Source organism: Cucurbita maxima, unplaced genomic scaffold (genome assembly GCF_002738345.1).
Source record: "Cucurbita maxima cultivar Rimu unplaced genomic scaffold, Cmax_1.0 Cma_Scf00004, whole genome shotgun sequence".
Classification (NCBI taxonomy): domain Eukaryota; kingdom Viridiplantae; phylum Streptophyta; class Magnoliopsida; order Cucurbitales; family Cucurbitaceae; genus Cucurbita; species Cucurbita maxima.
The window spans coordinates 2,241,359-2,262,546 of NW_019272020.1; the positions used below are offsets into that span (position 1 = coordinate 2,241,359).

General features: G+C 36.8%; 6 protein-coding genes across 12 annotated transcripts; 3 read left to right on the forward strand and 3 right to left on the reverse strand.

Moving 5' to 3' along the window:
* The first annotated feature begins 567 nt into the window (after positions 1 to 567).
* On the forward strand, positions 568 to 1,752 carry LOC111478366 (calcium uniporter protein 3, mitochondrial-like). The gene is made up of 2 exons (XM_023122572.1): positions 568 to 1,156; positions 1,233 to 1,752. Exons 1-2 carry the CDS (start codon positions 650 to 652, stop codon positions 1,653 to 1,655), a joined length of 930 nt encoding a protein of 309 aa, XP_022978340.1. The 5' UTR covers positions 568 to 649; the 3' UTR covers positions 1,656 to 1,752.
* A 631-nt stretch (positions 1,753 to 2,383) lies between these two features.
* On the reverse strand, positions 2,384 to 3,628 carry LOC111478367 (elongation of fatty acids protein 3-like). Its single transcript, XM_023122573.1, has one exon. It carries the CDS (start codon positions 3,397 to 3,399, stop codon positions 2,506 to 2,508), a length of 894 nt encoding a protein of 297 aa, XP_022978341.1. The 5' UTR covers positions 3,400 to 3,628; the 3' UTR covers positions 2,384 to 2,505.
* Positions 3,629 to 4,333: 705 nt separating this feature from the next.
* LOC111478748 (E3 ubiquitin-protein ligase RNF185-like) lies at positions 4,334 to 5,953 on the forward strand. The gene is made up of 2 exons (XM_023123179.1): positions 4,334 to 4,646; positions 4,989 to 5,953. Exon 2 carries the CDS (start codon positions 5,016 to 5,018, stop codon positions 5,700 to 5,702), a length of 687 nt encoding a protein of 228 aa, XP_022978947.1. The 5' UTR covers positions 4,334 to 4,646; positions 4,989 to 5,015; the 3' UTR covers positions 5,703 to 5,953.
* Positions 5,954 to 8,830: 2,877 nt separating this feature from the next.
* Positions 8,831 to 10,334, forward strand: LOC111477826 (probable galacturonosyltransferase-like 1). The gene has a single exon (XM_023121745.1). The coding sequence runs from the start codon at positions 8,950 to 8,952 to the stop codon at positions 9,982 to 9,984; it is 1,035 nt and encodes a 344-aa protein (XP_022977513.1). The 5' UTR covers positions 8,831 to 8,949; the 3' UTR covers positions 9,985 to 10,334.
* Positions 10,335 to 13,444: 3,110 nt separating this feature from the next.
* Positions 13,445 to 16,017, reverse strand: LOC111477823 (transcription termination factor MTERF5, chloroplastic-like). Of its 4 annotated transcripts, none has more exons than XM_023121738.1 (5): positions 15,832 to 16,017; positions 15,532 to 15,683; positions 15,315 to 15,364; positions 15,005 to 15,223; positions 13,445 to 14,895 (listed from the first exon to the last, which is right to left on the reverse strand). In XM_023121738.1, exons 2-5 carry the CDS (start codon positions 15,603 to 15,605, stop codon positions 13,811 to 13,813), a joined length of 1,428 nt encoding a protein of 475 aa, XP_022977506.1. In that variant the 5' UTR covers positions 15,606 to 15,683; positions 15,832 to 16,017; the 3' UTR covers positions 13,445 to 13,810. The 4 variants fall into 4 exon arrangements, with proteins under 4 accessions (XP_022977506.1, XP_022977505.1, XP_022977504.1 ...); XM_023121737.1 differs by having other exon boundaries at positions 15,005 to 15,220; positions 15,315 to 15,379; XM_023121736.1 differs by having other exon boundaries at positions 15,315 to 15,379.
* Positions 16,018 to 16,337: 320 nt separating this feature from the next.
* Positions 16,338 to 19,683, reverse strand: LOC111477825 (protein DA1-related 1-like). 4 transcript variants are annotated; one of them, XM_023121743.1, is made up of 8 exons: positions 19,547 to 19,683; positions 19,251 to 19,392; positions 19,065 to 19,148; positions 18,030 to 18,149; positions 17,723 to 17,938; positions 17,563 to 17,622; positions 17,355 to 17,470; positions 16,338 to 16,809 (listed from the first exon to the last, which is right to left on the reverse strand). In XM_023121743.1, exons 2-8 carry the CDS (start codon positions 19,365 to 19,367, stop codon positions 16,425 to 16,427), a joined length of 1,098 nt encoding a protein of 365 aa, XP_022977511.1. In that variant the 5' UTR covers positions 19,368 to 19,392; positions 19,547 to 19,683; the 3' UTR covers positions 16,338 to 16,424. The 4 variants fall into 4 exon arrangements, with proteins under 4 accessions (XP_022977511.1, XP_022977509.1, XP_022977508.1 ...); XM_023121741.1 differs by having other exon boundaries at positions 19,251 to 19,408; XM_023121740.1 differs by having other exon boundaries at positions 19,251 to 19,368; positions 19,547 to 19,682.
* Between the last annotated feature and the right edge of the window lie 1,505 nt (positions 19,684 to 21,188).

A 21,188-nucleotide genomic window follows, 5' to 3' on the forward strand; every position in this document is an offset into this window, starting at 1 on the left:
AATTAGATTACACGTGTGAAGCGCGTCCAATTAGGAACGAAACGACCACTATGCTTCATATACCTGACTTGCACCTGAACGAACAAATGCCCTTTTTTTTTTTTTTTTTTGCTTATCCTTATCTTAATGTTTAAATCTATAATTTTTCGTACATTTATTATTATTAAAAAAAATTAAATGCGTAAATTTTTATCTAAGGCGGGATAGGATAAAAAAGAATAAAGGAATATCTTTTTAAAAAATATTTTTTCTTTTAAAAAAAAATATTTTTTTTTGGATAATCACGTCGTGTGGATCAAATTTATGACTACGTTTTAGATAATAATATAAATATTTGGATTATGAAAAAGTTAATTATTTATTTAAATTGAAATTAGATAAAATATAGATTTTGGGAAGATTACATCCACCGGGTGCCGCGTACGTGATTTTGATCGTCGGTGAAAAGTGAAAAAAATCAAAATCTCGCGTTTTAATCCAATAGATAATGATAATTATGAAAATAAATAAAACGCGGCGTCCGGTTGCCGGTGAAGGTGCGGGACGGCTATATATATAAAGAAGGGAACGGGAAACTCCAAGTTCATTGCGTGCTCCTGCCTATTGGCTTCTACCACTTTCCAATTCAAATTCGTTTTTGATTCTGCTAATGGCGTCCACGAAAGCCCTAGCGCGCCGCCTCTTCAACGCCTCCAATCGGCTATTCTTCAACACTTCCTCCAATAACCTCCCACTCGATCCCAGAGATCATGGAATATTCCGGCGATTCCTTCATCAGAGGCCCAATTTTTCCCCTCCCTCCACATTCACCCCATCGCTTCCCTCATTGCCGATTGGATTCGGGAATGCCATGGAGCAGCTTGTTTCTCGCGACAGGATTCATCTAGATGGATTGAAGCCGCCAGCGCCGGGTGAATTGGATGGACTCACGGTGGAGGAGACGAGGAAGTTGGTGAGATTGGCGGAGGTGGTTAGAATGAAGAGGAAACTGAAGGACGTTCCGACGAGCCAGATTACGTATCGGGAATTTGTTCGAATTTGTGGTGAAGATTATTCAGATGGAGATGAAGATTATGGCGTTGAATTGGCCAAGAGGCTTGATGAGTCCGGTGCCGTTATCGTTATCGGAAACGTCGTCTTCCTCCATCCCGAACAGGTATTTCAAAAATACTCTTACAGTTAAGTTTAAAAAAAGAAACTTTGACAAACCCTTTTGACTTTTTTGTTTCCAGATCGCAAAATCAATCGGTTGCTTGATTCCAACGCTAGGAATGAACAGCGAAGACCCAATAAGTAAGAAGGAGCTAGAAGAATTGGAGAAAGAGAAGGCGATGATCGACGGGAAGGCCGGGCGCCAAGTCCGCCGCGAGCTGCGGTGGGGGCTAGGGTTTCTGGTGGCTCAAACGGTGGCGCTGATGAGGCTGACATTTTGGGAACTGAGTTGGGACGTGATGGAACCCATATGCTACTTCATAACGTCCACATATTTCATGGGTGGGTACGCCTTCTTTTTGACCACTTCCAGAGAGCCTTCTTTTGAAGGTATCTACCAAAGCCGCTTCGTCGCCAAGCAGAAGAATCTGATGAAGCTCCACAATTTTGATGTCCATAAATACAATCGCCTCCGTAGTGATTCAAATCCTCAAATTGCATAAGGGGTATACAGAAGATGACCATTTTTGTCACTTTTCACATGAGTTCCACCCATTCTTAAATGTAAAAATACTTACTTTTAGGTTTAATCCTCTCTAATTTTACCATTCTATTCTAATTTTTTTCTTTTCAAGTACTACAAGATTCTTAAGGTGGATGCATTGTAATTTATGATATATACAAAATTATGAACATGAATTAAAAAAAAAAACAATTTAATATAGGTGCACAAAAAGTGGTTTAAATTAAATATTTATTATGAGAGTGAAAGGGTCATTCAACCTACCTCCTCATCGTCACCCATGACATATTTTTATTCAAATAACTTTTAATTTCTTTTGATTTTTACTTTTTTAAAGATGAAATATATGTTATTTCCACTTAAATTGCTGTACCTAACACCATTTGTTTTAATAGATTTGTGGATTTTATTTTTAAGGAAGCCTCCACCATTAAATATTTAAATTATAAACATATTAAATGCTCCTCTCATAATTCATGCATTAAAATTTGTTTAATATTCAAATTCTAAATGAAAGGGTTGTCGTGGAAAAGGGATTTGATTGTGATGAATTATAAATATCAATTTTTATTTATTACCTAATTACCATTCAAAATTCTACGTGGTTTTTTTTTTTTTTTATTAATCCTATGTTAATAATTACCTCTTCACAAAACCAAAATTCCAGAGCTTTGTTGTTTCAATTTTTGTCTCAGCTTCAAACCAGCGCCACCAAAATCAAGAATATTGAGTAAATTATTTTCCTCACACTCTCCAATACATCAATTTCAATTTCAATACCTTCCCATCTGAATCCACCGTTCCTTTTCAAAATTCGAAATGGAAACCGATCAGTGATTCTTCTCTTTCAATTGATTCTCTAAATTCCCTGAAGAACAGGGGTGGTGTTTGATGATCTTCACTGATTCCTGCGTCTTACCCAGATGAATTTTGAGATAGAAGTTCAAGAAAAGCAGCAAAATGGCACCGTTGAGCACAGAATTGAAAACCCAAGCCCCAATTCCGTTGCACCCACCTTTCATGAAGTGCAGCATCAACACCCCCACATGGCAGGCTAAATTGCAACCCAACAGAACGAATTGACAGTTTACCACAAAAGGGAAACAGGCTCTTCGTAATCCAATGGCCGTCCAGAATCTATACCCGTAAACCACCGCGTACACGAGCGAGGTCGAGAGAATAGCCAAAACCTGAAACGACTGCGAAAATTCGAGCCACAGAAAGGACATAAACGTCGAAATCGAGTGGTTGAAGAGCTGGAAGGAGGACAGTCTCCGATGGCCAAAAATGGTGAAAATGGTTCGGAACATATGGAAGAATCGGGATAAGTAGTAGATGTACGACCAGAAGAACACCCGTCCAGACGGCCGAGTGCCTAAGGGGAAACAGAGGAGCCACTGGAAGGGGGTTTTCGATCGCCGCCAGAACCACCGGGTGTCGCGGATCTCGGCGACGGAGGAGAGGAGGATGCCGGCGGAGATGAGGGTGGAGATTAGGGCCATGGAGAGGCAATGAATGGCTGGAATGGGGCCGAGCGGGACAGTGCGGTCGGGGCTAAGGAGGAGGCTGAGGAAGAGGTGTACGGCGACGGCGAAGGCAAGGTAAAAGGCTATGGAAGAGAACAGGAACGACCAAGTGGAACCCCATGAATGAGTGTGGCTCCATCGGAATCCGACGATGGAGGGGTGCTCCGACAGCCAGTAGACCAAGTCGTGGATCAACATGATACCGGCCTGAATCGCCGTCGACGTTGAGAGGAAACGATCAGACGGCGGAGGGCGGGATTTACGTCCAAGTCATGGAAAAGCCATAGAATGGCGAAATCGGAGCACAATTGGAGAAGGGGGAACGGTAATTTGTGGACGAAGTAGAAAATTTGGGCTGTTTTTTAGGGGAAATAGACTCTTTTTTCTTTTTCTTTTTTTTTGAATTAATTTATTTTACCTTTCACACGTGTGTGCCTCTCTAGCCCGTGATGTCATATCTCCCTTTTAAGTAAATTATACAGATAACAAAATTTATTATTATTATTTATTAAAATACCATTTTAGTGTATAAATTAAAAGGATAAATGAGATAATTTATGATCTTATTAATCAAATTTACGTGATTATTTAAAAAAAAAAAACTATTTTAAGCGTTATTTAATATAAATAATTAAAAACTACAAGCAGATCTCCACCCTTATTATTATTATTATTTCCAAATACATTAATTACGAAATATCCTAATTAATACTATCAACAGTTACATATAAACTCCCTTTTTCATTATTATTTTTTATTTCTTTTAACTTTATAGTGTATAACAAATTTGATTATATACTTTTAAAATTTTACTTAACAAAAAGTTGATGGAGTGATTAAAAGAATAAATAGTATGATTATATTAAAATTAATTATTAAAATATCGAATTTTGATGGTTTTGGATTGATATTAATATTTTATTTCCCTTAGTTGATGAATATCAATTTTTGAAAAAGTCAATGCATTCTATTAAGTATTGAAAAAATAAGAAAGTTTTTTGTTTTGTTTTGGTAATTCAACTTTCAAAATCTAATTTTAATCCTTAAATCTTTTAAAAAATAATATTTTTGATAGATTAATTTATTAAAATAGAAATTAAAATAAGGGTCAAAACGCAGCGTTTTATCTCAATTCATAAGAGAGAGAAAAGATGTGATGGTGGAGTACAAGTGGATCAAACTCGATCGAACGGCCTAAATTATCCGTCGACTTAAGAAATTAAATAATGATTTTAAAATGAATAAAAATTACATAAACAAAGCCCTTGAACCCTTCGTATCGTCTTCTTCTTCCTCCGATTGTCCTTCTCTTCTATGGTTTTCTGTAATTTCTAGGCCCGTTGCTCCTGATTTCACAGATTCCTTCCTCCACTAATATCACCGATTTTCTTCCTCCTCGTTTTAGGAATCTGCTTTCCACCATTTCTGATTTCGTTCCTCTGAAGGTTTGTACACTTTCTTCCTCTCTATTTGCGTTGATTTTCTCTTGTTTTTCTTCAATCTACGTCTTCCCTCTGTTTTCCCCCTTTTTGCATCGCTGTGTTGTTGGTGTCAATTCGGTTACACTTTGCGTGTTCGGTGTGGAGTCCAAAATTGGGGGTTTCTTCTTGTCTGTCATTTTGCATGGTTTTGGATCACGATCCCCTGATTTATTTCTTTTATCGATTTTAATAAGCATCTGTTTTGCGATTTTAGTTAGTTCTGATGCTTTTGACTTTGATAGGATTGTATGAGGTTGTTGAATCTTATTCTGATTTTGTTTGTTTCGTGATTTCTGGTGAATATAGCTGCTGATATTTGGGGGGGAAATTAAGATGGCGAATGAGTTTGGGGAATCAACAAGTGTGCCACATCAAAACCCTTCTTGGTCCAGTAATAGTGACAACACTAACAATGATACTGGCGATTTTGAATGCAATATCTGCTTCGAGTTAGCTCAAGACCCAATTATCACTCTTTGCGGCCATCTCTTTTGCTGGCCCTGTCTGTATAGATGGCTGCATCATCACTCGCAATGTCAAGAATGTCCTGTTTGTAAGGCTCTTGTTCAGGAGGAGAAGTTGGTTCCTCTTTATGGTAGGGGTAAAGCACCATCTGACCCAAGATTAAATAGATATCCTGGTATTGATATTCCAAATCGCCCTGCCGGGCAAAGGCCTCAAACAGCACCACCCCCTGCAGCTAATGACTTTGCAAACTACGGGTTTGGATTCACTGGTGGCTTTATGCCAATGGCGGCAGCAAGGATTGGGAACTTCACTTTAGCTACTGCTTTTGGTGGTCTGATCCCATCTTTATTCAACATCCAGTTTCATGGATTTCCTGATGCTACAGTGTATGGAACCACCTCTGGTTACCCCTATGCATTCAACACATTCCATGGGGGTCATGGTCACCATTTTCCACAGCCACCGAGTCGAGGTCAGCATGCTGATAACGTACTGAAAAATCTCTTTTTACTCGTCGGCGTCTTTGTAATTCTTGCCTTGCTTTGGTGGTGAAAATAGCACAAGTGTAGAGATTTCATTTACTGCTTATGAAGTGAAGTAGTTTAGCTAATACTGCGATTTTATATATATATGTATGGTTGATAGTAGTACACTTACTGTGAGGTTCCCATTGATTCATGTTGTTTCGCATCCCAAAGGACTTCTGGATGTTTCTTTCTCTTGCACAGACCAGCCCATGTTCACTTCTTTACCCCACCAACAGAAATAAAGATCAGCTCTAATTTGTTTCAGCTAAGATTTCCCATGTATGATCCACTGATTATTGATCTTGCCCATCAAATTTCTTCATCTCAGCTTCAAAACCACACTGAAATTATTGATTTTTTTTTTATTGAAAAGAATTTCTTTAGTTCCAAGTTTATTTGGCAGCCTGCTGATACTGTTAGACATGGCTGTGCCCCTTCTACTGAATTTGTGGTTGGATGGATCTACTTTTAACCTACTGTAAGTTCAGCCTGCTGTTCACTTTTGGAGTGTTTCTTGATTGCGTAGTTAGTTTCTGATCAACTTTATTTGGTTAGGTTTGTTTTTCGTTGTGTTATACTAAATGCTTGATTTGCTTTCCTAGAACTACATTTGAAATGAGAGAAATTTATTGAACATAGTCACGGTCGGTTCTCGGCAATAGGAGATGAACGTATTGGAGATTGGTTGGGCTCGTGTGAACTTGAAATTTAACCCATATCTTATAGATTCTTAAACGCTCACTTCTGTAGTTTCGGGTTCATAATATTTGTTAGATAAAGTGTAGGGATATAATAGACACGAACATGAAAGAAAGTTTATATATCGATGGTCAATGGCGACGAAATTAATTAATTTTTCTTGTTGGATTTTGACCTAGACCTTTCTTTATATTTACCCAAATTGAAAGTATACCTTTCTTTACTTTGACCATTACTTGTTTCCCCTGGTCAATAACTTTACTTTAATTAGTATATTTTTAACCCAATAGTTTCAATCATAAATTAAATTTTCTAATTTTTTAAATACGATTAGCTCTTGAACTAGAATAATCCTATATTCTATTCTACTCCCCTCCACTTGCATATTTGACTGAGAAACTATTCCCTGGGCCATGGGCTCATTCATGGGCTTTCATGGCCAGACTTTGGGCAACCATTTGGGACAACAATCTACTTTGGAGTGTTCTTAAGTAGTATGAATTGAGCTTTTAGATCATGGGTATAATCCTCTTAGATTTCTTTTAAATTCGAGGTCTATGATACACCATTTTTTTGTATAGACACTATTGCATTTTTTTGTATAGATGGTTCAAGTCAATTTGTGTATACAAATCTTTATACCATACGAAAATGATATTTTTCTTACGGATTTACTAGAAATGAAATTGAATGTTTGGGATCATTCAAATTATTATTCAGAAGAACAGGGAACGTAAATATGATTATGAATAAATGAGTCAAAGACGTGAAAACGAAACGTTGAATTAAAATAAATGAACCGACGTTTTGATGGAGCGAGGGTAATTTAAATTTAATTAAATGAAAAAAAAATCAGAAAAATTGTGGATGAGATGAATTTAGACTGTGTATGGGTCCCTTATTGTTTTGAACAAATGGGATTCCAAAGGCACAACATGCCGTGTGTGAATGTGTGCAATAATAATCTCCTTCAATAAATGACACACTTTTATTTATTTATTTATTTATATATATATATATATATATATATCTGTTACTTTTTTGAGAGGATATTTACCTCTAGCTATTAATTTTTGGTGCATTTAGAAATAGGATTCATAGAATCCAGCACGTTTTAGAATTATTTAATAATTTGAAGTTTTTAGAAAAATTAATTAGAAAATAATAATAATAATAAGGAGGAAAAATTGGTGAAAGGGGAGTATTGGCATGTGAGGCACATGGTTTGTTTAATGAAACCCTCCAAATAATGAGGGGAAGTAGTGTTTGTTACACCCCACACTCTGTCTTCAATCCCTTTCTAATCATCCCTTCCCTCCCACATGCTTTCCATTTAATTACATTTTTTCCTTCACACACATTAACTTGGGTACATAAAATGGTTGAGGTAAAATAATAATAATTAAAAACAAATGTTGCATTACGAAAATACCCTCCAAAAGTTATGTTTGTCGGTAACCTAATAAATTTAAGTTGTTGAATGAATCACAAGTAGGACAAGAAGAAAACTTCTCCCCCTCTGCCCTTTTTCTCCGAGGTCATTTTCGTCATAAAAATGTAGGTAATTAATTAAAAAAAAAAAAAAGAGAGAGAGAGAGAGAAATTATACTATTTATTTAAGTTGGAAATTTAGTCGAGTAAAATTCAAAAGAAAAAAAATAATAATTTTGGGAGGTGATTTCGGCTTTTCATTTGGAGGCCAATTACAGAAATGGAGGGCCAGGTCGGCAGGTGGTTCCCACGTGGAAAGCCACGTGTCAAAGAGAGGTAAAAAGATTAATGTGGGCCCCTGAAAGGTTTGATGTGGACGTTTTTTCGCCAAAAAGGAAAATCAAGGCCATTCAAAATTACCCATTTGTCCCCAAAATAAATGCTTCTCTCCTAACTATCTGCCAGGACTTGACGGACATTCAATGCCACCCTAAATATCCGGAGCCAATACATTTCTCATTTTTCTTTTTTTCTTTTTTAATTAAAAATAAATTAGAATAGTTAAAAAGAAATTAAAAATGTCTAAATCCAAATCTAGCTTAAAAATTAATACCCAATACCAATCAAACCGCAAATCTCACGTAATCAATAAAATATTTAATTACAAACAATTCTCTAAAAAGAAAAAAGTTATTACCATTTTTATTTCGGCATCCAATGCATTTGGAAGCAAATAAAAATAAAGATATTAGTAACGCTTTAATTAATACATTATTTGGGTTTTAGAAAGTCGAGATAAAATTGATTAATTAGAAGTAATGATTGTATAATGAATATTTATATGCTAAATCACACCTCCTTGTACTCCTAATATTTTTGGAAACAGCTTTCATTTAATCTCCTTTGGACTTTATGTTAAATTTCATTATTATTCAATTAAATACCATATATTATTAAAATCATAAAAATTAAAACTATATATTATATATATAAAGAGTGGTTGGTCGAGAGAGGCAACGTGGGTGTGTGTCCAATTGAAGTTGAAAGCGACGCACAAAGCTTGAACTTATTATATCTCTATATTTCCCTCTTTCGCTTTCTCAACCATTTCATTCAGTCCAACTCTGTTCGTCTCCGGCAACATGCCCCGTCCTCCGCCGCCGTCGCTTCCCCTTCTCCTCCTCCTCTTCGCCGCCGCCGCCGCCGCCTCTGCCGCTGCCTTGAAGTTCAAAGAAGCTCCCGAGTTCTACAACTCACCCACATGCATCTCCATTCATTCTCTCCACGATGACGTCCTCTGTTCCGATCAGGCCGTCCACGTCGCCATGACTCTCGACGCCGCCTATCTCCGGGGATCAATGGCGGCGATTCTCTCCGTTCTTCAACACTCCTCTTGCCCACAGAACATCGTCTTCCATTTTGTTTCCTCTGCCTCCACCGACATCAAAGCCCTCCGATTCACTATAGCTACTTCCTTCCCTTACCTGAGATTCCAAATTTACCCATTCGACGCCGCCGCCGTTTCCGGCTTAATTTCCACTTCCATCCGCTCCGCTCTCGATTCCCCTTTGAATTACGCTCGCAATTACTTGGCGTCGTTAATCCCCCACTGCGTCAAACGAGTCGTTTATTTGGACTCTGATTTGATTCTCGTCGACGACATTGCCAAACTCGCTGCTACCCCACTTGGGGAAACCGCCGTCCTCGCCGCGCCGGAGTATTGCAACGCTAATTTGACCACCTATTTCACACCCACCTTCTGGGCCAATCCCTCACTGTCCCTCACCTTCGCCGGACGAAATGCCTGTTACTTCAACACTGGGGTTATGGTCATAGATCTCCAACGGTGGCGCTCCGGCGACTACACCACCAAGATCGTCGAATGGATGGAGCTCCAGAAACGAATGCGGATCTACGAGCTCGGCTCTCTCCCCCCATTTCTCCTCGTTTTTGCTGGGTTTATAGCTCCAGTCGACCACCGGTGGAACCAACACGGCCTCGGAGGCGATAATTTCCGGGGACTATGCCGGAATTTACACCCCGGACCTGTGAGTCTCCTGCATTGGAGTGGAAAAGGGAAACCGTGGGTTCGTCTGGATTCGAACAGGGCTTGTCCGTTAGACGCTCTTTGGGCTCCGTATGATCTTTTACACACACCCTTTGCTCTTGAATCTTAGTAATACATTACATTACTTCTTTGTTCATATGGTTTTAGGAATAGATTAGAGGAGATTTAAGTATCGGTGTCCCTCAATCTTGTCCATAAACAGAGATTTTCCCATATTTTGTTGTTCCTTATTAATACAGACAGAGCTTATTTAACAACAGCTTCTTCAGTATTACAGTTAATTGCAGTTACTTGGGGAAGAAGAAGAAGAAGAAGATCGTGATGACGAAGACGTTGATCGTAAATTTGAAAGACGATCATTGATTATGTTTGTATTTATACTTTCGGATGTAAAGTTGTTCTAATGATTTAATGTTCGTGTTAAATCAAAGAAGATATGAGATCCAACTTTGAGTCGTTGCAATTTACTTCACAGTGAGATTGTGTATTTGGTCATTAAAGTTTTTGACTTTCAATGAGCTCTAGTAGAGCTATGGCTATGACAGATTTCATCCGCTTTCAAACACAGAGAAATATTGTCCTCTTTGAATTTTACCTTTTGGGTTTCCCTTCAACCTTTTAAAACAGCTTTTTAGGAGTCAGCGTCCTCCCTAGCACACTACTGCCCTCTGCGGTTTCTATACTCTTATAAGTTCCTCTCTCCAATCGAGATGAGATCTCATAGAGACCTATGATTTTTCTTTCTCGTCAATGGAAGATTCAACAAGAACACAAAAATCAAAGACAAATTCCACCATACTTGGTCTTTGCTTGCTTGAATTTCTAATAATTTGAAACAAAATGAATTTTTTTTCTTGGGGTTCATCTTTGTATTGAATGGATCAAAGAATTTATTTTTTTCCCTTCCAATTAGAGCGTTAATGATTAGGAACAGGTAAGATCAATAATATTAGATATAAGTAATATTAATAAAATAGGTATGCCTATAGTTTGTATTGAATTATATTTTGTTACGATGTAATCACAAATTAAAATGAAATAGTGAGAGAATAATTGTTTAATGAGACTCTTTAACATTGGATTCAATTTGAATGTGAAAGGGAGGATTTTATTGGGACATTAATTATTTGTTTTAAATCAGATGCTTTCTTATTAATTAGCATCTAATTGGATTCATTAACTTTTCTTTTCATAAACCTTACATTGACTTTCATATTTTATTTACAATATTTTAAATTTCAAAATTCATAAAGTTCTTTCTAAGCTATAATTCTTTTTTTTTTAAGCAGGATTTATTTTAGATATTTGTGTCCTTAATTATCTTAAAATTACCAAACAATTGTTTAATTGGTGATAATTCGATTTTTTAAGCAAAATTTTAAAACAAAATTATTTTCTATTTAAAATTTGTAGATATTGAAAATGAAAAATAAATAAAAGGTTCCAAAGAGAGAGAGAGAGAGAGAGAGATAAGGGGAATCTTTGATGAAAATGAAGAACGCGGTTTGTTGGCTTTTAATAAATTGACTTTTTGACTTTTGACTTTTTTGAATTTAAATGAATTTTTTGAAAAGTAGATCTGCCCTTGTCTCTTTCCTCTATACATTATTTTACTCTTATTTTTCTTTTTGGGGAAACAATTCTGTCGGTGGATTCAAATTTTCCTTTTTTCTTTTTTTTCCCTTTAATTGGCCATAAACTTTCAGGGATATATTTATTACATAATAACCGTTAAACATTAATTATTTAATCTCTTTTTAAATTATCTTATAGAAAGAAACAAACTTCACCATTTATTACAAGATTATCATATTTATTTTGTTCCTATTATAATTTTGTTTAATTTATCGTCATTTTTTAAAAAACTGTTGTTGATGGTAAATTTTTTCCATTCACTGATAGTGTGTTTCCGAGATGATGTTTTCATTACCAATGCATTGACCAAAAAACATTTTTCTTTTAATAATACAAATTAGACGGGGGGAAAAAATGATGGTTCGGTGAAGGCAACCGGGTTGGGCCAAATTGGATCCGAATGACACGGGCCGCTATCCTTGCACTGCTAAGAGCGGGAGGTTTTCGCTGTTCTGTGATACCAGCCTCACGCATTGCCCTCCACTTCAGAAGCCGATGAGGCTGAGGCCTTCGCCTGCACACCATGGCTCAACTCCATGCTTGCAATGGACGATCCAGACGAGGTCATTGCGGAACCGGCCAACCAAGGAAAACTTCCCATTCCGTCACATTAATGCCCCCACATGGGTCACAAGCTTGCGTAACCAAGCTCGGCGGGCTCTCGTGCTTCAATTAATTTTATAAAGGAAAGCAAAGTCGAATACTCTTTCGATGTGGGAGAAATAGAGGCCATCAATCTAAGCCAATTAACTAAAGATTAACTGATTTGAACAAGAATAACCTTGTCAGCTAAACATTTTACATTCACCAAAAGTAAGATGATGTGTTTCATTATCAATGCATTGACCAAAATGGTTGCCGTCTAATGTCATTATTTAGAACAAAAATACACATTAATACAGAGGAAAAAAATGATGGTTCGGTTGGGGGCATCCCCACAGGGCCAAATTCGGATCCGACTGACATGGTCCATTATGCTTGGACTGCAAAGAGTGGGAGGTTTTCGTTGGCTCTGTAAATCCAGCCTCACGCATTGCCCTCCACCTTAGAAGAAGCCAAGCACCGGGCATCCGCCCAAACCCCATGGCTCGACTCCATAACTTGCAATGGGCAGCCGATTAAAATCGATATCGGATACCAGCTCAATAGGGAAGCCTGCCCCATTCCATCACCTTACCACCTCCACTTGGGTCACAAGCTTGCGCAACCAAGCTCGGCGGGAGCCCGTGTTTCAAGTTACTTAATAAAGAAAGGCAAAGCTAAACACCCTTTCGATGTGGGAGAAATAGAAGCCAACATTACAATCCAAATAACTAAAGATTGCCTAATTTTAACATCAATCACCCTGCAAACATATACCTAATTTAATTTAGCATCAAAGTATCATATTTAAAAGACAAATTTTATAATTCAATGACTAAGTTTGTATTTTAACTGTGATGTGAGATCCCCAACCCATAAAACAGAAAAACGAAACATTTCTTATAAAAGTGTAAAAACTTATCTTTAGATCTATATACTATATATATATATATATATATATATATAATTGTTCCAATTTTTGAATATTTGCATTAAAAAATAAATATATATATACTTTCAACTCTTAGTTTCGCAATAATCACCAGAGTATCTGGGATGTGCATGTTCCTTTGGTAATCACCGAGTATCCGTGCATGTTCCTTGGGAGATCCAAGCATTGAACAAGCAATGGCGTCCTATCTTTACAAATGATATCAAATCCAAGCTGCTCGGTACCATTAAAGGCAGCCCTGATGCAATTTAATGAAATTCCAAACTGCTTCAGATCTGCCATGGCGGATGATCCACATAAATCTCCCATTAGGACAGAAGGAATCAGGTCCTGCTTATCCCATCACCAAATAAACTTCTGATACGAATACCTATACAAAAATTAAAAGAAAAAAAAAAGGTTCTTGGAACTGATCTATTCACATTTTCCCCAGAATTTGATTTATTTGAAATTTTGTACAGACTAAGGCTTCAGTACTAAAACTATTACATTGTTGGAAAATGATGAACACGAGAACAAAAACAGAGATGGATCAATCAGGACTCAAGAAGGCAACTCCAGGCCAAGTAAACAGAGAGCGAGGCACTCTGCCTTCCATTCCATATCCACAATTCAAATGCCAAACTTCCGATCATCCCAACACACCATATCTCGTGTTTCAGTCAAGGCACTGCAACAGAGTTACTTGTAAGGCCAGATATCTCATACGCCATCGATCATGAACGCTTCCAGTATATCACTCTTGTTCGTTCTCATAGAAAGTCAGTCAATTCTTGGGAAGCAACTTGTTCATTTTCTTTTTTAATGCCGTGTCAAAGTCGGTATCTGATAATGTTAATAACTGGTTCAGTAACAACATCACCCCGCTCTTTTTCATAATTGCATACCTTGGTTTAATCCTCCCCTCCAAGCTGTAACCAAAATATTGGGGGAATTTGATTAGCTCTGATTTTGAGTACTCCATGGTTAGAAAGAAATCCCATTTTGGCACTATATTCTCAGCCAAGCTGAAAGTATACAACGCTCCATATCTTGAGATCATGGTTCCAACATCCTCCATGCTGTAGCCCCTCTCCAAGAAAAACTGCGTCACCGGTTTCAAATTGCCCTCGATACTAAGACCAAACGTCTGAGGGGAACGATACAGAAGGACAGCAACATCGACTCCCAGTGAATGAAAATATTCAGCCGTGGGCCTTAACTTTTCCTCCACACTGTAACTTATGATGTGTGGACAACGGGTCAATATTTTACCGACGCTCTCCTCTGAGATTCCCATTTCATAAAGGAAACCAGTAGTCGTCTCAACCTTCTGTTTGCTGTAGGTGAGAAGCGCTGGAAAACGGTATATGACTTTCGCCCATTGTTTCTTATCGACACCCAAAGTTTCTAAGAATAACATTGTTGGTTTTAGATTTTCAGTCAGACTAATTCCACATAACTGTGGCCTCTTGTTGAGGATAATAGGGATATCAGATTTTGGCACCCCAAGATCAAGAAAAAACTCGATCACAGGCTTTATTTTCCCCTCCAAGCTGTAGTAAGCAAAAGCTGGGAATTTACGAGTAATTTCCTTAATTTGCTCAAGTTTTAAGCCATGCTCCATCAGGTAAAGAATCTGAGGTCGAAGCTTTCCAGTAGGACCTAATTCACTCACTCGAGAGACAGCTCTCAGCTTCTTCGTGTCAATTGTTGAATTCAAGACGGGAACTGTCGTAGTAGTCTTTTCCTTAATAGAACGATTCGGAAAGTTTTCCACAGCATGTACGAGATGAGTCCCATGCTCTTCAAAAAGAGACTCAAGATAAGGATTCAAAGCATCTCTAATCTCAAGTGTGGTCAACTCTCGCCCTGCATATTCATACCAACTATATTATAATTCTAGCAACAAAACTCTATGTCGAACTAAATCAAATTCACTGTGATAGGCGATACGATAAAAAGTACATTGAAATCGAACCTACTAGATACCGAGATTTATGAATCAAATGAAGCCTCAAGAGAAGATGATTGATGAAGAGATCAGACTTGTTTATTGTTCTTGCAGCAATTGCATTGCTTAAACCTTGTTTCTTTAAAAATAAGGTTAAAACTGCCTTGGCCTCTTCTTTTTCAGCTGTTAGAAGGGCTGGAGATACAACCTTTAAGTTCACCGATCCATCATCTATCTCAGAATCTGCAATATTCCATCATTAAAACACAGAACACAGCATGGTTGAGAAACCACAAGCTTTCAACAAGAGATTAAAACCACAAACTGAAGCACTAACCAAATTTAGCTCGGCAAGAAAAGAGTTTCCTTGAGAATGAAACCTGAACCCTATATAAAACAAAACTACTGAATGATCAAAAATAAATATTCACAGAATCAACGAAAGGACAGCTCGTGCAGCCACTCTAACATAACATCATTCATCGAAGAAATCTCACAATAGCCATCAGGAAAAAGAAAAACACGCAACTCCTGAGTCACAACTCACAGAGTACCTTTGAGTAGGAATGAGACAGTCATTTGGCATGAAGAAGATAAGAGCGGAGCGTATAACACTGACACCACTCATCTTTAAGGTTTGGCGCAGAAAATCCCCTTATTGAGTGCTAAAATTGAACGGTACTCCACAGAGTTTGGATAGGGTAGTCTGTCAATTATGAAGCAGAAAGAATGAAGATGCATTAACAAAACTCTCCCAGAAAAAGTGATTTCTTCATCTTTGGAGTTCAAAATTTTCAAGTAATTGCAAATTGCAGATTTGAAGGAGAGAAAGAGAAGGGATGGATGGCACCTACCAATTTTGAAGCACTGCCGATGTTGGCTGCCGAAGAACAAGAAAAGCAGAGACCCGAAAGAGAGATTAAGATTGAGGGGCAGAGACAGAAGAACGAGACCAAGCTGAGATGAACCCTAAATTATGTGCGAGAGAAGAGGGGAGTCTGAGGTTGAGAGTGACACGTCGGATGGGGAAGATAAGGCAGCTGGTTAAGTAGTTTATCGTTAAAATTATATATTTAAAATGTTGCTTTATTACGAAATTAGAAAGTAATGTTATAAAAATATGAGAATATATTAAAATAAACTACCCAAAATAGTTTAATTAATTTTAATTTTTTTTATAATTTACATGTTAATAAAAAATTTAAAAGTATAATAATAAATTTTATAGAGTTTGTTTTAATACTTTTCTAACTCATTTTTAATAATTACTGCCCACTTTGAGTTCACTTTGAGCATAATCTCGAGTAGCTTTCATTTTAATTTTTTTGAAACAAAAATAACATTTCTTTTAATAATTGGATGATGAGTCCAAGTAGAACAATTAATTTCACTTTCTACCAACGTTGTACAATCAATTACTGCATGTTTGTCATAATGACAATGACGTCTAAACTGGAAAGGTTCGATAGAGTTTGATGCAATCAAGAGTTTTCTTCAAACCATACCGAGAAACTGCCCTGTTTCCCTCCATGAACCCATGTCTGTAGTCGTTTGAATTATTTGTTTCGATTTGGTGTATGAAACATTCTCCGAGTTTCTTCTCTATTTCACTCGGTTGCTCGTGCTTTTTCGAACGTCCAGGTTGCAGGGAGAAAGATAAAGAAGCAGCAGCCATGGCAGTTTCAGACCCCACATGGATTTTGGATTTCAACCACATGTGAGCTACAACTTCGCAGATACCTTCTTCAATTGGTTTACTTAGATTGGGATAACCTTCAAAGTGTAGCCAAGCATGCATCATCTCATGTGCTAGAATAGATCCTGTCAACAACCTGTACAAGAGGAAATGGTTGTCTATAAGTTGTAAACATATCTAAACGGTTCGCTGTCCTAACAAGTAGTATTAAGGACAGTGTCCTATATGTAGCTAATGTCATATTTAACTGGTTGGAGAAGTATAGATGGATCTTTATTTAATGGAAGGACCATTAAAAGCGAAATCATACAATAACAAGTCTTAAAGTAAGCAATATCAAAGATACATAAGAATTTATTGTCATAACGAACAATGTAGCAAGTTCTAGTAAGTTCTAATTAATATGAATGTAACGACCTAAGCCCGCTGCTAGCGGATATTGTCCTCTTTGGACCCTCCCTTTCGAACTTCCCTCAAAGTTTTTAAAACGCGTTTACGAGGAAAAGATTTCTACACCTCAGGGAACGAAGCATTCCTTACAAGGGTGTGAAAATCTCTCCCCAGCAGACGCGTTTTAAAAACTTTGAAGGAAAATCTGAAAAGAAAATCTCAAAGAGGACATATCTGGTAGTGGTAGGAGTTGGAGCGTTACGGCACATGAACAGATTATTGTTATAGTACCTGGGAAGGCCATATAGAATGAGTATAGCATCAACTTCCCTGTTATGAACAAGTTGAGGATAGGATTTGAGCATGTCCATGAATGAGAATCCCCCCATACTCTCCATCATACGAACCTACTTGCAATGATGATGATCAAATCAATTGGGTTGAGTCAAAGTAAGCAAAAACAGTGTTATATGTTACTGAGAGAGATGGAAATTCTAACAATGGGAATGGGGCGCCGTTCTGGTAAGCACAACCCTGTAGTTGCGGATAGATGATGCAACTACAAAGGAATCCAGACAAATGAATCCTAAAAAGGTAAGACCAATATATAGATATATATGAATGAAGAAGCAAAAGAATAGCCCAGTGTGTCCTCTTACGTTATCGTTGGCTTCCGTGAGGTCGTTCAATGTCTCACTTGCGACCAACGCCACTGGAATCTTTTGGTCCAGTTTCATGTTTAAACTTCCAAAGAATTGTTGTATCTCAAGGATAAGAGGTTGGCAGTCATTGATGTCCATGATCTTGAAGCTGGAACACTCTGGACATAATCTCCTTCCATCTTCCAGTAAAATGTACTCCATTCCTGCTGATGCCTGCATCAAGGAAAGAGTAAGCTCACATTTGTGAATGTGGGAGAGACAGAGACAGAGACAGAGACAGAGACAGACGGAGGGAGAGACTTACCTGTAATCTTCCACAGCTACAACAATAGGAAGTTCCATCATATTCATGGATAGGGCAGTAATTTTGAGCCCAAAAATGATGCTTACCATACTCAACCTTCCCATCACTACGTGGGATCATCTAACAGCAACAACAGCAACACAAGGGAAAAAGAAAAACGCATATGAAGATGGTAACAGTCAAACCAAGGTCTTAATTACAAAAGAGATGGTCTCTTTTGGCCCGTTACGTACAGTTTTAAAACGCGTATGCTAAGAAGAAGTTTCCACGCCTGTATAAGGAATGTTTCGTTCCCCTCTCTAACCGATGTGGAATCTCACAATCCCCCCCTCTTGGAGACTAACATTCTCGCTGGCACATTGACCAGTGTTTGGCTCTAATACCATTTGTAACAGTCTAAGCCCACTACTAGAAGATATTGTCCACTTTAGCCTATTACGTATCGCCGTCAGCCTCACGGTTTTAAAACACGTATGCTAGGGAGAGGTTTCCATAAGGAATGTTCCGTTCCCCTCTCTAACCGATGTGGAGTTTCACAATCCACCTCCTTGGGGACCAACGTCCTCACTGACACACTGACTATTATTTGGCTCTAATACCATTTGTAACATCTCAAGCCCACTACTAGAAAATATTGTCCGCTTTAACCTATTACGTATCGCCGTCAGTCTCACAGTTTTAAAATATATTTACTATGGAGAGGTTTCCACACTCATATAAGGAATGCTTCGTTTTCCTGTCCAACCGACGTGGGGATCTCGTCTAAAAATCTTGTTAGTTCTTCCAGATCAGATACCCAAAGAAGAGAAAAAAGAAAAGAAAGGTGAAAACAAGAGCACTTCCTTAATCATAGAGAAACACTCTCTTCTCCACACCAAATATATACCAAACAAGCTCAACCACTAGTCGAGTTGTTATTACTTGTACATCCGACATACTAAATTTCAACTGATATGTTACTATGTTAGATATTTTGGTAATACCTTCAATATTCAAAGAAAAAATCACAAGCATTTAAGATTTGAAATTACTTACAAAGTTGTTGCATACATCGCAGATGATATGTTTAATATTGGTAGGACAATTTGTGTAATAAGGTGGATTTTCAAACATGTACAACTGTCATGAACCATGAGACATAAAACCATCAAGTTTAAGGATATATAATAATACTTCAAAAATTTAACAAACTCCAACATTTCTTCCCTCCTTCAAATCTACCTCGCCATTATTGATTAGTTGTCTGCGAGCATAGCATTTTACATGGCGACCAATACCATTGAAGCCCAAAATATGTTCGCCTCTGCTTCTCTCGGTGTTGCCTCCGGCACAGACCATCCTACCAAATCATATCGGAGTGATCCTACCATTCGTGCCAACTAGTGGAAAGATTTATCGACAAATACTTCAACAAAACATGAATCATTACTAGGGCTTTTCTTATAATATCTCTACTATTTCATATAACCTAGATTACCCTAACTTGAAATTCATAGCATTTATAAGAAAACCCATACCTTGTTTGGCTGAAACCAAGATCGATCCTAAGAAGAAGGTGCTTTCAGTGGAGAGGATAAGCGAAGTATAAAAGAAGCAGGTCGAATAATTATTGAGGCACCAATCGCCACCAAAAATTTCAATCCAATGATTTCAAAGTGAGGTATTATTCACTTAAAATAATGTTTTCTTAGGAAAAATAGAGTCAAATATTTTAACCCATTGTTTATTTAGGCACACAATAAATATATCACATTTTTAATTTCAGTTTTTTTTTTTTTTAATTAAAATATCAAAAGTTTTTTCTTAATTCCGAAGAAAAATAATAAAAACAAAGGCATTGGTTGAGACAGAACAGGATGTCGCTAACCACGTGGCACTAAGGAAACAATTGCCAACCCATTTCCAACACGGTTCCCACGTGGCCATGGGCCACGTAATGCCGGCAATGCCACGTCGAATATGTATCTGCTGAGTGGAGGACCACCTCATTTCGAGGAAATGAGTAGGTGTTGTTTTCCACGTGGGCCCACATTTAAAAGCCCAGCTAGGCCCACCTTTCACTACCTTCGAATATTATACCACTTCCCTTTTTCCCTTTTTAACCTTTTATTTTCTTATTATATTCCCAATTTTATTTTTTAATATATATATATATTTTTTTTTTACTAAAATTATATAGTACATTAATCAGAAAATATGGTGTACTTTTATTTTTCACAAATCCCATAATTATTTTGTAATGATTTTAAATGAAATAAATATATGTAAATAAAAAAACATGTCCGATAATTTCTGTCCCCCCAAATTAATGTATTAGTATGAAGAGAGTGACCTAGCTGAGAACGACATGGAGGGCTGTTGGGTTCACAAATTCCGAGAAACATTTCACATTTTCCCATTTAAATAAAAAATAAGATAGTTAAAGTGAATAATATCATATAATTATTAAAATAAATAAAATTATGAAATGGAGTATAAGAATATTAACGGTACTCATATCCCAAAATATCTAAGAATATACTAATGCAAATATTTTTATCTAATTAAATAATTTAATTTTAATTTTAATATTTTAATTAGTACACGAAATGTAATGTCACATTTTTAATTAGTTTGAATACTTCCTCTTTTTAGACTCGAGACGGTGACATCAAAATGCATTTTTTAATCGTATCTTGTGCATATTTATCTTTCTTTTTGATTGACACTCAAACTTTTTATTTCATTATTTATATCATCGTCTTCGCTGACAAGAAAGTTTAAATTTATATGACTTGGTATTTTAATTTCATAAAAATAAAATAAAATTTTAAGAGGGGAATAAATACCATTACAATTTTATTGATTTCTTTCCAAATATATATATATGAATGGTCATATTTGGACCACATGGCAGAAATTAAAGGAATAAATAATGGCATTGCCAATTTTGTTGGCTTACCTTTTATTTTATTGACATTGGAGGCACTCATTAAAGAATTATATTCATTTTCTTTTATTATTGTTATTATTTTATTATTTTTATGGTAAAAAGATTGTATAATCGAAGTCCAACAAATTTTCACATTTTAGTATTTTAAAATATTTTTTGATATAATTAAATCTTATCTTAAATTTTATAAGTATTTGTATGATTTGGAGTGAGAGAAGCCAAAGAGA